The sequence below is a fragment of the Nerophis lumbriciformis genome, linkage group LG03, assembly GCF_033978685.3.
Source record: "Nerophis lumbriciformis linkage group LG03, RoL_Nlum_v2.1, whole genome shotgun sequence".
Taxonomy (NCBI): domain Eukaryota; kingdom Metazoa; phylum Chordata; class Actinopteri; order Syngnathiformes; family Syngnathidae; genus Nerophis; species Nerophis lumbriciformis.
In genome coordinates, this window is record NC_084550.2 from 65,637,240 (window position 1) to 65,650,328 (window position 13,089).

General features: G+C 38.6%; 1 protein-coding gene across 1 annotated transcript; it reads left to right on the forward strand.

The window, feature by feature from the left end:
- The first annotated feature begins 1,027 nt into the window (after positions 1 to 1,027).
- Positions 1,028 to 9,728, forward strand: mrpl34 (mitochondrial ribosomal protein L34). The gene is made up of 2 exons (XM_061929839.2): positions 1,028 to 1,195; positions 9,213 to 9,728. Exons 1-2 carry the CDS (start codon positions 1,140 to 1,142, stop codon positions 9,529 to 9,531), a joined length of 375 nt encoding a protein of 124 aa, XP_061785823.2. The 5' UTR covers positions 1,028 to 1,139; the 3' UTR covers positions 9,532 to 9,728.
- The last annotated feature ends 3,361 nt before the right edge of the window (positions 9,729 to 13,089 follow it).

Consider the following 13,089-nt stretch of genomic DNA (forward strand, 5'->3'; position numbering starts at 1 on the left):
GAACATACAAAAAGATCCCAATCCCGGGATTGAATTTAGGACCTCCGTATTGTGAGGCACATGCACTAACCCGTGTCCACCGTGCTGCCCTACTTACAATTATGTTGTGCTCAATTAAGTTAACTAAATTAATAATAGATGTGTTTCTTAACTAAACCATCAATACAAATAAAGTGCAAATGAAAATACAGACTATAAATATGCAAATGAAAATACAACTATAAATTTAGTTATAGTTTTTGCACTTGAGAACATTTTGTTTGTTTGATATTGTCATTATTGCCACAAGTGGTGGAAAAGTGTATTAAAACCAAATACCGATACAGACCACAGCTGGGAAACATATTATTTGGCATTTTATACTGAAATAAATTAATTACAAAGAAATTCTTAATTTTTTTTGTTTGTGCAAAATACCAAATTCAACATAAAGATACAGGGATTCGATACAAGTAGGCTTGTTGACCAGCCTAGCACTAAGGACATTGAATACATTTGGGGAAATAATAAATGATGTCATTATATTCTTATCAGCGACAGAGCAGGAAGGGGATTGGAAAATGTCTGCAGTAAAATTTAATATGGGGAAATCTTGTTCCTGTTGTTGTCACTTGGCAGGGACATGAACATTTTACATGAACATTTACAGTTTACAGTTGAAAAACTTATTGGGGTGTTACCATTTCGTGGTGAATTGTACGGAATATGTACTGTGCTGTGCAATCTACTAATAAAAGTCTCAATCAATCAATCAATCAATGAGTGTACAAATGTTTTTCAAAATGCTGCAAGAATTGAACAAACTTTGCTGCCAGACCAGCACACTTTTAAATGTGTCAATTATTCAACACAGTAAGATCAAATAAGTCAAACTAACATTTTAATGTATTTACATTTTCCTTCACCCTTTTTATGGCGTAATGGTCGTAACCTAAGTAAAATATAAATTTATAAAATGTATTTGATACAGTCTTTATGGATTAGCAAGTACATGCGTCTGTTATTGTATGTGCAGTGACCCCTCCGCGGCAGCCAGGGGGCGCCGCTTCACCGGTCACGTGAACTCTCACTTCCGGCGCAGAAGAAGACCTGTGACTTTCAGCGTTTACGTTCCTGTGGAGCGCAACAAAACTGTCATCATGAACGCGATTCTGGCGTCGCTTTCCCGCTTGAGAGGAATAACACATTCGCAAAGGTAAATGAGGCGTGGATATTTTTGTAAACCGGGCGTCAACTTTCCCTTGTAAACTGGGCGAAGCGGTGGCTAACTTGGACGAGTTAGCGTGGCTAGTTGATTAGTTCAGTGCTTCTCAGCCACTGTGCCGTGAGATACAGTCTGGTGTGCTAATTTCACATATTTGGGTTAAAAATATTTTTTGCAAACCAGTAATTATAGTCTACAAATGATGTGTTGTTGTTGAGTGTCGGTGCTGTCTAGAGCTCGGCAGAGTAACCGTGTAATACTCTTCCATATCAGTAGGTAGCAGCAGGTAGCTAATTGCTTTGTAGATGTCGGAAACAGCGGGAGGCAGTGTGCAGGTAAAAAGGTATCTATTGCTTAAACCAAAAATAAACAAAAGGTGAGTTCCCCTAAGAAAAGAAATTGAAGCTTAGGGAAGGCTATGCAGAACGAAACTAAAACAATTACACAAGGCGAATCAGTAAAGAATCTGGGTATTATCTTCGACCCAACTCTCTCGTTTGAATCACACATTAAGAGTGTTACTAAAACGGCCTTCTTTCATCTCCGTAATATCGCTAAAATTCGTTCTATTTTATCCACTAGCGACGCTGAGATCATTATTCATGCGTTCGTTACGTCTCGTCTCGACTACTGTAACGTATTATTTTCGGGTCTCCCTATGTCTAGCATTAAAAAATTACAGTTGGTACAAAATGCGGCTGCTAGACTTTTGACAAGAACAAGAAAGTTTGATCATATTACGCCTATACTGGCTCACCTGCACTGGCTTCCTGTGTACTTAAGAAGTGACTTTAAGGTTTTACTACTTACGTATAAAATACTACACGGTCTAGCTCCGTCCTATCTTGTCGATTGTATTGTACCATATGTCCCGGCAAGAAATCTGCGTTCAAAGAACTCCGGCTTATTAGTGATTCCCAGAGCCCAAAAAAAGTCTGCGGGCTATAGAGCGTTTTCTATTCGGGCTCCAGTACTATGGAATGCCCTCCCGGTAACAATTAGAGATGCTACCTCAGTAGAAGCATTTAAGTCCCATCTTAAAACTCATTTGTATACTCTAGCCTTTAAATAGCCCCCCTGTTGGACCAGTTGATCTGCCGTTTCTTTTCTTTTCTCCTCTGCTCCCCTTTTCCTTGAGGGGGGGGGGCACAGGTCCGGTGGCCATGGATGAAGTGTTGGCTGTCCAGAGTCGGGACCCGGGGTGGACCGCTCGCCTGTGCATCGGCTGGGAACATCTCTACGCTGCTGACCCGTCTCCGCTCGGGATGGTGTCCTGCTGGCCCCACTATGGACTGGACTCTTACTATTATGTTGGATCCACTATGGACTGGACTCTCACAATATTATGTCAGACCCACTCGACATCCATTGCTTTCGGTCTCCCCTAGAGGGGGGGGGGTTACCCACATATGCGGTCCTCTCCAAGGTTTCTCATAGTCATTCACATCGACGTCCCACTGGGGTGAGTTTTTCCTTGCCCGTATGTGGGCTTTGTACCGAGGATGTCGTTGTGGCTTGTGCAGCCCTTTGAGACACTTGTGATTTAGGGCTATATAAATAAAGATTGATTGATTGATTGATTGATTGAAAACTGAACTGGCTACAAAGTAAACAAAAACAGAATGCTGGACGACAGCAAAGACTTACTGTGGAGCAAAGACGGCGTCCACAATGTACATCCGTACATGACAATCAACAATATCCCCACAAAGAAGGATAAAAACAACTGAAATATTCTTGATTGCTAAAACAAAATAGATGCTGGGAATATCGGTGAAAGGAAGACATGAAACTGCTACAGGAAAATACCAAAAGAAGAGAAAAAGCCACTAAAATATGAGCGCAAGAGAAGAACTAAAACACTACACACAGGAAAACGGCAAAATCGTCAAAATAAGTCAGGGTGTGATGTGACAGGCGGTAACAGTACACCTACTTTGAGACAAGAGCTATAGTGATGCATGCTTGGTTATGGTTTAAAGCAGGGGTCCCTAAACTACGGCCCGCGGGGGCCAGATACGGCCCGCCAGCATCCAAAATCCGGCCTGCGGGTAGTCCAGAGTAAAAAAAATATTATATATATATATATATATATATATATATATATATATATATATATATATATATATGTATATGTAAAATATTTGTTTCGAATTATGATTTTTTTTAATCTGTTCTTTCTAGCCCATCCATCAATCCATTTGCTACCGCTTGTTTCTCTTGGGGTCTCCTAGCTGCTCTGGCAAATCATATAGTCTAAAAATGCATTTTCCCATCAATAACGTGACGTCATCACGCTCGCGCCGCAGTGTCGAGCAAGCGTGCGGCAAATTCGCGCTCTTTCAGTCAATTAGCGCACAAGGGGGAAAAAATGGCGAAATTGATGGGGAAACATAAAATAGATTCAGAGGGTAGAGTTTTTAAACATCAGTGGACATATGACTTTTTTTTTGTTCAGTGTAAGGAAAAGGCAGTTTGCCTAACCGGCCACGAGACATATATATATATATATATATATATATATATATATATATATATATATATATATATATATATATTTGTTTTTTATTATTATTATTTTTTTTTAACCCAGTGCGGCCCCAGGGTAAAAAAGTTTGGAGACCCCTGGTTTAAAGTCATATCCAACAATTGCGACAACGACTTTTTACTGTCAACTGAGTTTCGTTTTTTAAATGATTTCTGCTGGTGGTGTGCCTCCGCATTTTTCAACGCAAAAAAAGTGCCTTGGCTCAAAAAAGGTTGAAAAACACTGCTTTAGTTGACTAACTATATGAACAACATGCTTTAACTAACTGGCTCACCGGTTGCTCTCATCATCCATACATCCATCTATTTTTCTACCGCTTATTCTCATCATTGTTACTGCAATACCTCTCTGACACAGCTGAGGGCACTATAGAGACGTGAAGTGAATTATATTTATATAGCGCTTTTCTCTAGTGAAAAAATAGTACAAACTATCTATCCATCCATTTCTACCACTTGACCCTTATGCATTATTATACAATCTGTTTACAACCTTCTCGATATGTTTTTTTAAGTCATGGAGACACAAAATAACACCCATTTATAGTCACCTTTACACTCTTTTCCTTCTCTGATGCAATGGTGCGAATCGATACTGAAATAGCGATACCACTGTGTTTACCATGAATTGATTAACGTGGACCCCGGCTTAAACAAGTTGAAAAACTTATTCGGGTGTTACCATTTAGTGGTCAATTGTACGGAATATGTGCAATCTGCTAATAAAAGTTTCAATCAATCAATCAAATCAAAAAAACGATACCAGATATTTATGCTGTAATATTGACTCGTAAATCAAAATATCAACACTTCTGATACTTTAGGTCAGGGTTCCTAACGTTTTCCACCAAAGGCCGCATGCTGAAAAGTCAAAATGTGCAGGGGCTATATTGATATTTTTAATAATATAAAAAAAGATATCAGCCTTGTATTATAGGTAACTAAGCATAATATTATGAATTAGTTTAGTCGTTATTTGAAGGGACAATGCACAAAGACACATATGTTCTGCACCAGATTATAGCTCATTATAACAGTCCCACTTTTTCTCATTACATACCGATTTTTTGCTATTTTTTCTTACAATCATATTGTCTTTTCCCCATATAAGAATAAAAATAACATTAGTAATAATATGATTGTGTAACAGCATAAAGCTGGTGTCAAAAATTCTGCCTGTACAAAACTATTAATGTTCAGTTAAAGTACCAATGATGGTCACACACACACTAGGTGTGGTGAAATTTGTCCTCTGCATTTGACCCATCCCCTTGTTCCAACCCCTGGGAGGTGAGGGGAGCAGTGAGCAGCAGCGGTGGCCGCGCTCGGGAATCAATTTGGCGATTTAACCCCCAATTCCAACCCTTGATGCTGAGTGCCAAGCAGGGAGGTAACGGGTCCCATTTTTATAGTCTTTGGTATGACTCGGCCGGGGTTTGAATTCACGACCTACCTATCTCAGGGCGGACACTCTAACCACAAGGCCACTGAGCAGGTTTTATCTCATCACAACTATGTTTGAACAGACATTGACACTGTTGTTGTAATTGTTCAAATTAATTCAAAAGTTACTATTTAATTTTTTTATCAACTAATCGGGGTGTCAAAAATAAATGTTTTCGAATTAATCGTGATATTTGTATCAAACCTTCATTCAAAAAAAATTACAGATAAAATATAGATTATTATATATATATTTTTTGTATATATATATATATATATATATGTATATAACTACCGTATTTTCCGCACTATAAGGCGCACCTAAAAACCTACAATTTTCTCAAAAGCTGACAGTGCGCCTTATATATGGACCAATATTGATTCACAACAGGTCTTGCAACTACGGGATGCATAACGTAACCCTAGCCTCTACTGTAGCATCTATTCTATGCGCCTTATAATGCGGTGCGCCTTATATATGAACGTTTTAAAATAGGCCATTCATTGAAGGTGCACCTTATAATCCGGTGCGCCTTATAGTGCGGAAAATACGGTATATATATACCGTATTTTCCGCACTATAAGGCGCACCTAAAAACCACACATTTTCTCAAAAGCTGACAGTGCGCCTTATAACCCGGTGCGCTTTATATATGGATAAATATTAAGATTCATTTTCATAAAGTTTAGGTCTCGCAACTACGGTAAACAGCCGCCATCTTTTTTCCCCGTAGAAGAAGCGCGCGGTGCATGCTGGGATATGTGACGTTTCATTTCCATTTGTGTGTTTATGTAAAGACCCCAAAATGGCTCCTATTAAGTGTGTTGTCTGTCTAATTATAAATAATGCAGACGAGGCGTGTTAACTGAGTTCTCAACGTTTTCTCACAGCGTGCTCATAACCACATTCGAACTCCCAGCATACAACAACGCTTCTCAGGGCTACCGCGCATGCTCGTAACTATCGTTGCATGCTGGGTAGTGTAGTTGTTATATTTGCTAGCTCATAACAGCACATTGAGAGACACGCTTACGCGCTTAATTCAATACTCGCCGTCATTCCGGGTGGATTGACAAAAGACCTCCAGCCGCTAGATATTGGTGTCAACAGGGCATTCGAAGCTAGACTGCTAACTGCGTGGGAACAATGGAGGACAGAAGGCGAACACACCTTCACTAAGACGAGGAGGCAGCGCCAGACGACGCCAACATCTGCCAGTGGATCGTAAATTTGCCCAACTTTTCACTTCGGACACCGAAGACGAAGGATTTACGAATGAAGAATAACTTCAGAAAGTGAGCGCTATGTTTATTTTGTGTGTTGTGACATTAACGTTCGAGCAACATTATGTTGCTATTGCTCTGCACTATTTTGAATTTTACTATGTTTGTGATTGCACATTTGCGTACATTTTGGGAGTGAACAGAGTTGTTAGAACGCTGGTTTTTAATATATTATTAAAGTTTGACTGACCTATCTGACTGTTTTTTTGACATTCCCTTTAGCGCAGCGTAGGCGCGGCTTATAGTCCGGGGCGGCTTATTGGTGGACAAAGTTATGAAATATGCCATTCATTGAAGGTGCGGCTAATAATCCGGTGCGCCTTATAGTGCGGAAAATACGGTATATATTTTTTTAAGCTGTCCTGTCCTGCCACACAGACAAATCATATGGTTGATGCCCATATTTGCTTTACAGATTTATTTGACTTTATTAAATGTTTGGGTGTAATTTTATTAAACAAAACCAAGTTTCTTTTAGGTATCATAGAAATATATCAGAGCTGTCATCAATTTTAAAGAGGAATGTAGTTCATCATAAAACTGGCACCCAATGTTATTAAAGTATTGATTTTGAATGGATTGGTGTGGTGCCCAATAATTCACAGCCTTATTAACTAACTAACCAAACTTTGTTTATATTTATTTTAAGAGCTTCTAATATTTTCGATCAGGCATGTCTAAACTTTTTTTTACCATATTTAAAAAATAAAAAATGGGGGGGCTATTTTTATATTTAAAAAAAAAAATGCCGTAAACAGATATTCATATTCAAAGTTAAAACTTTGTTATAGGTGATATGATTAATTATTAGTTTAAAAATGTCAGCTTTTTCTCATTACACTCTAAATTGTTGCTCTTTTTTCTTACATTTTTACTGTTGTTTTTTAAATGTTATTCTAATAGTACCGTATTTTCCGCACTATAAGGCGCACCGGATTATTAGCCGCACCTTCAATGAATGGCATATTTCATAACTTTGTCCACCAATAAGCCGCCCCGGACTATAAGCCGCGCCTACGCTGCGCTAAAGGGAATGTCAAAAAAACAGTCAGATAGGTCAGTCAAACTTTAATAATATATTAAAAACCAGCGTTCTAACAACTCTGTTCACTCCCAAAATGTACGCAAATGTGCAATCACAAACATAGTAAAATTCAAAATAGTGCAGAGCAATAGCAACATAATGTTGCTCGAACGTTAATGTCACAACACACAAAATAAACATAGCGCTCACTTTCTGAAGTTATTCTTCATTCGTAAATCCTTCGTCTTCGGTGTCCGAAGTGAAAAGTTGGGCAAATTTACGATCCACTGGCAGATGTTGGCGTCGTCTGGCGCTGCCTCCTCGTCTTAGTGAAGGTGTGTTCGCCTTCTGTCAGCCATTGTTCCCACGCAGTTAGCAGTCTAGCTTCGAATGCCCTGTTGACACCAATATCTAGCGGCTGGAGGTCTTTTGTCAATCCACCCGGAATGACGGCGAGTATTGAATTAAGCGCGTAAGCGTGTCTCTCAATGTGCTGTTATGAGCTAGCAAATATAACAACTACACTACCCAGCATGCAACGATAGTTACGAGCATGCGCGGTAGCCCTGAGAAGCGTTGTTGTATGCTGGGAGTTAGAATGTGGTTATGAGCACGCTGCGAGTAAACGTTGAGAACTCAGTTAACACGCCTCGTCTGCATTATTTATAATTAGACAGACAACACACTTAATAGGAGCCATTTTGGGGTCTTTACATAAACACACAAATGGAAATGAAACGTCACATATCCCAGCATGCACCGCGCGCTTCTTCTACGGGGAAAAAAGATGGCGGCTGTTTACCGTAGTTGCGAGACCTAAACTTTATGAAAATGAATCTTAATATTTATCCATATATAAAGCGCACCGGGTTATAAGGCGCACTGTCAGCTTTTGAGAAAATTTGTGGTTTTTAGGTGCGCCTTATAGTGCGGAAAATACGGTAGCTCTTTTTTAATTAATTCTTTGAATGCTTTTATTATTTTACTTATTTCCTTTTTGCGTGGTTTGAAACACCATTTGTGTGTTTTGTATAATTTTGTCCTGTTTTTTTCTGATGTAATTGCTTGGCTAAACTGCACATCAGGTGTATTTGCATATATATTGTATCGGTATCGCCGATACCAGCCTGAATTTTACTGGGTATCACATCGGAAAGAAAATGGGTGTTATCGCCCATCACTGCAATATAGGAACGTTTCCTGAGGCTGAGCCAACCAGTTTCATTCTGATTAGTTTGGTCTCATTTAGTGACCATTACAACCGTTGTATTGATAATACGGCTGTCAAATTTAATGAATTAACTCATGTGATTCATCACAGAAAATTGCATTGATTATGAACATGCAGTGATCAGACCGATACATAGGTCAGTGTTGGGCAAATTAGTTCTAAGCATTCAAGTAAAATGTTTAAAAACGTGGATGACATTCTGACAAAATGTGTACAAATATTGGGGTCTTTTTTTAAACTAATTTCAGTTATGCAAGCAAGTAATCACCCGTGATTAATCATGATTAATCCAATTCCAAAATGTGATTAATCTGATTTAAAAAAAACTATCATTTGACAGCCTTCTTTGATCATTTTACTGTATGCTTAAATATGTAGAATATGCTTAAAATAATTATTTTTAAATAAAAAAAAAATCTATCCTGCAATTTAAATATAATTGTTACACAGTAAATAATATTCACCATTTTCCCTTTTAGCATCTCAACAGGAAAGCTGGCCGTAAATGGGAACCCTCACCTCAGGTCCTTCAGCAACTGGCTGGTCCCCAAAGCCGCCGCGGATCGCCCGACTCCAAGAACCGGACCGCTCTCCTCCCGAGCCGAGGGCGTCGGAGTCTTCCAGCAGCTGCCGTGGCAACACCAGCAAGTCCGAACAAGGAAAAGAGGCACGGAGTATCAGCCCAAAAACATCAAGCGCAAGCGGACCCACGGCTGGATCAAGAGGCTCAGCAGCAGAGGCGGCATCGAAATCATCCTGCGGCGCATGTTGAAGGGCCGCAAGTCACTCTCGCACTGAAGAGGACTTGGACACGGAAAAGGGACTCCTGCATGGTGCGGAAACTACAAGTCGAGGGTTGGGTTCCCAGTTCTTCCTTAATGAGTGGGAGGGATTGAAAACCGGACAGAAACTGAGTTACATTTGAGAATTGGGGGGCTGGGTTTCACTTTCACCACCTTGTGTGAATGGCATCATTAAATGGTACTCAACATCAATCCTTATTTTCAAACACTTGTCACTTCTTTGCTTACACATGGATTCTCACACACCATACACCTTTTTTGTTGTTGTTTGTTTTAGGTCTATTTTATGTCCGAAAAGGAGCTGGAAGAAGCACGTCCTATTTAGTACCAACATGAAGCAGGTTGGCATTCTTCAACAGGGAAATAGCTTCAATAAGACATGTCATTTATAATAGTCAAGTTGCTAAGGTAAACAATGAGTTTTTCAGGCATAAATTACATGTACCGTACACAAATATTCGCGTCAGCCTGCGACATATAGTCATTTTGATAGTAGGCTAATATAGACACATCATGTTTTGTCTTCATTATAACACTTATATACAACTTTTAAAGTCATTTTGATAGTAGGCTAATGTAGCTAATATAGACACTTACATCATGTGTTCTTCATTATAAGACTTTGTCATTTTGATAGTAGGCTAATATAGCTAATATAGACACATGTGTTGCCTTCATTATAACACTTATATAAAACTTTTAAAGTCATTTTGATAGTAGGCTAATATAGACATCATGTGTTGTCTTCATTATAAAACATATAAGATTTTTAAAGTAATTTTGATAGTAGGCTACATCATGTGTTGTCTTCATTATAACACTTATATACAACTTTTAAAGTCTTTTTGATAGTAGGTTAATATAGACACATCATGTTTTCTTCGTTATAACACTTATTTACGACTTAAAGTCATTTTGATAGTAGGCTACATCATGTGTTGTCTTCATTATAACACTTATATAAAACTTTTAAAGTCATTTTGATAGTAGGCTACATCATGTGTTGTCTTCATTATAACACTTATATAAAACTTTTAAAGTCATTTTGATAGTAGGCTAATATAGACACATGTGCTGTCTTCATTATAACACTTATATAAAACTTTTAAAGTCATTTTAATAGTAGACTAATATAGACACATGTGTTGTCTTCATTATAAAACTATCATTCTGATAGTAGGTTAATATAGCTAATATAGACACATGTGTTGCCTTCATTATAACACTATATAAAACCTTTAAAGTCATTTTGATAGTAGGCTAATATAGACACATTATGTGTAGTCTTCATTATAAAACTGTCATTTTGGTAGTAGGTTAATATAGCAAATTTTGACACATCATGTGTTGCCTTCATTATAACACTATATAAGACTTTTAGTCGTTTTGATAGTAGGCTAATATAGACACATCATGTGTTGCCTTCATTACAACACTATATAAGACTTTTAAAGTCATTCTTACAGTAGGCTACATCATGTGTTGTCTTCATTATAACACTTATATAAAACTTTTAAAGTCATTTTAATAGTAGGCTAATACAGACACATCATGTGTTGTCTTCATTATAAAACTGTCATTTTGATAGTTAATATAGCTAATATAGACACGTGTTACCTTAATTATAACACTATGTACGACTTTTAAGGTCATTTTGATAGGCTAATATAGACAATTACATCATGTGTTGCCTATATTATAACACTTATATGACTTTTAAAGCCATTTTGATAGTAGGCTAATATAGACACATGTGTTGTCTTCATTATAACACTTATATAAAACTTTTAAAGTCATTTTGATAGTAGGCTAATATCGACATGTGTTGTCTTCATTATAAAACTTTGTCATTTTGATAGTAGGTTAATTTAGCTAATATAGACACGTGTTGCCTTCATTATAACACTATATAAGACTTTTTAAGTCATTTTGATAGTAGGCTAATATAGACACGTGTTGTCTTCATTATAAAACTGTCATTTTGATAGTAGGCTAATATAGCTAATATAGACAGTGTTGCCCTCATAACACTATATACGACTTTTAAAGTCGTTTTGATAGGCTAATATAGCTAATATAGACACTTGCATCACATGTTGCCTTCATTATAACACTTATAAGACTTTTAAAGTCATTTTGATAGTAGGCTAATATTGCTAATATAGACATTTACATCATGTGTGGTCTTCATTATAACACTTATATAAGAGTTTTAAAGTAATTTTGATAGTAGGCTAATATTGCTAATATAGACATCATGTATTGTGTTCATTATAACACTTATATAAGACTTTTAAAGTCATTTTGATAGTAGGTTAATATAACTAATATAGACACTTGCATCATGTGTTGTCTTCATTATGAGTATTTCAGGCATAAATTACATGTACACAATTTTCAATAATATGACACCTAAGATAAACGTTGAGTACGTCAGTCAGACATAATCTGGTGTTTTGTTTCGCAATATTATGCAACACCAACTTTTCTTACCTATTGGTACCTGCTGATGAGTATTTGGGTTCTACAGTTTGCTTGCATCCGCCATCGTAGTCCACGCCCTCCTCAATAAGCTCCTCCTCTTTCTCTATCCTCTTGTTGTGGGGCATTCATCCTCCACTGTTGTCATTCTTTAATGTAAAAGTATGTCAGTGGACTCGCTATGGAAGCGTTAAAAACTACCGCTACAACAAAGACGACGGGGAGAAAACGCTGTCGAAGTGGAGGCACATAGATAATAGCGCCCACAAAACGGCGCATACTGAAGAGACGGTCAGAAAGCGGCTTGAAGATGATGTGTAAAACATCGTCTATGGAACATTTTGACCAAAGAACCACCTTCACATGTTATGTAGATCACAAGGAAGTGCCATTTCTTGTGGTGGTACCACATACCACATACCGCATGGTGCGTAGTGTTGTACTTACAACCGACCCTTATAAGGGTCAGTAGAAAGTGGACTGGAATGGTGGGTCAGTAAAAGGTGGACTGGGATGGTGGGTCAGTAGAAGGTGAACTGGGATGGTGGGTCAGTAGAAGGTGGACTAGGATAGTGGGTCAGTAGAAGGTGGACTAGGATGGTGGGTCAGTAAAAGGTGGACTGGGATGGTGGGTCAGTGGATGGTGGACTGGGATGGTGGGTCAGTAGAAAGTGGACTGGGATGGTGGGTCAGTAGAAAGTGGACTGGGATGGTGGGTCCGTGGATGGTGTACTGGGATGGTGGGTCAGTGGATGGTGGAATTGGGATGGTGGGTCAGTGGATGGTGGACTGGGATGATGGGTCAGTAGAAGGTGGACTGGGATTGTGGGTCAGTGGATGGTGGACTGGGATGGTGGGTCAGTGGATGGTGGACTGGGATGATGGGTCAGTAGAAGGTGGACTAGGATAGTGGGTCAGTAGAAGGTGGACTAGGATGGTGGGTCAGTAAAAGGTGGACTGGGATGGTGGGTCAGTGGATGGTGGACTGGGATGGTGGGTCAGTAGAAAGTGGACTGGGATGGTGGGTCCATGGATGGTGTACTGGGATGGTGGGTCAGTGGATGGTGGACTG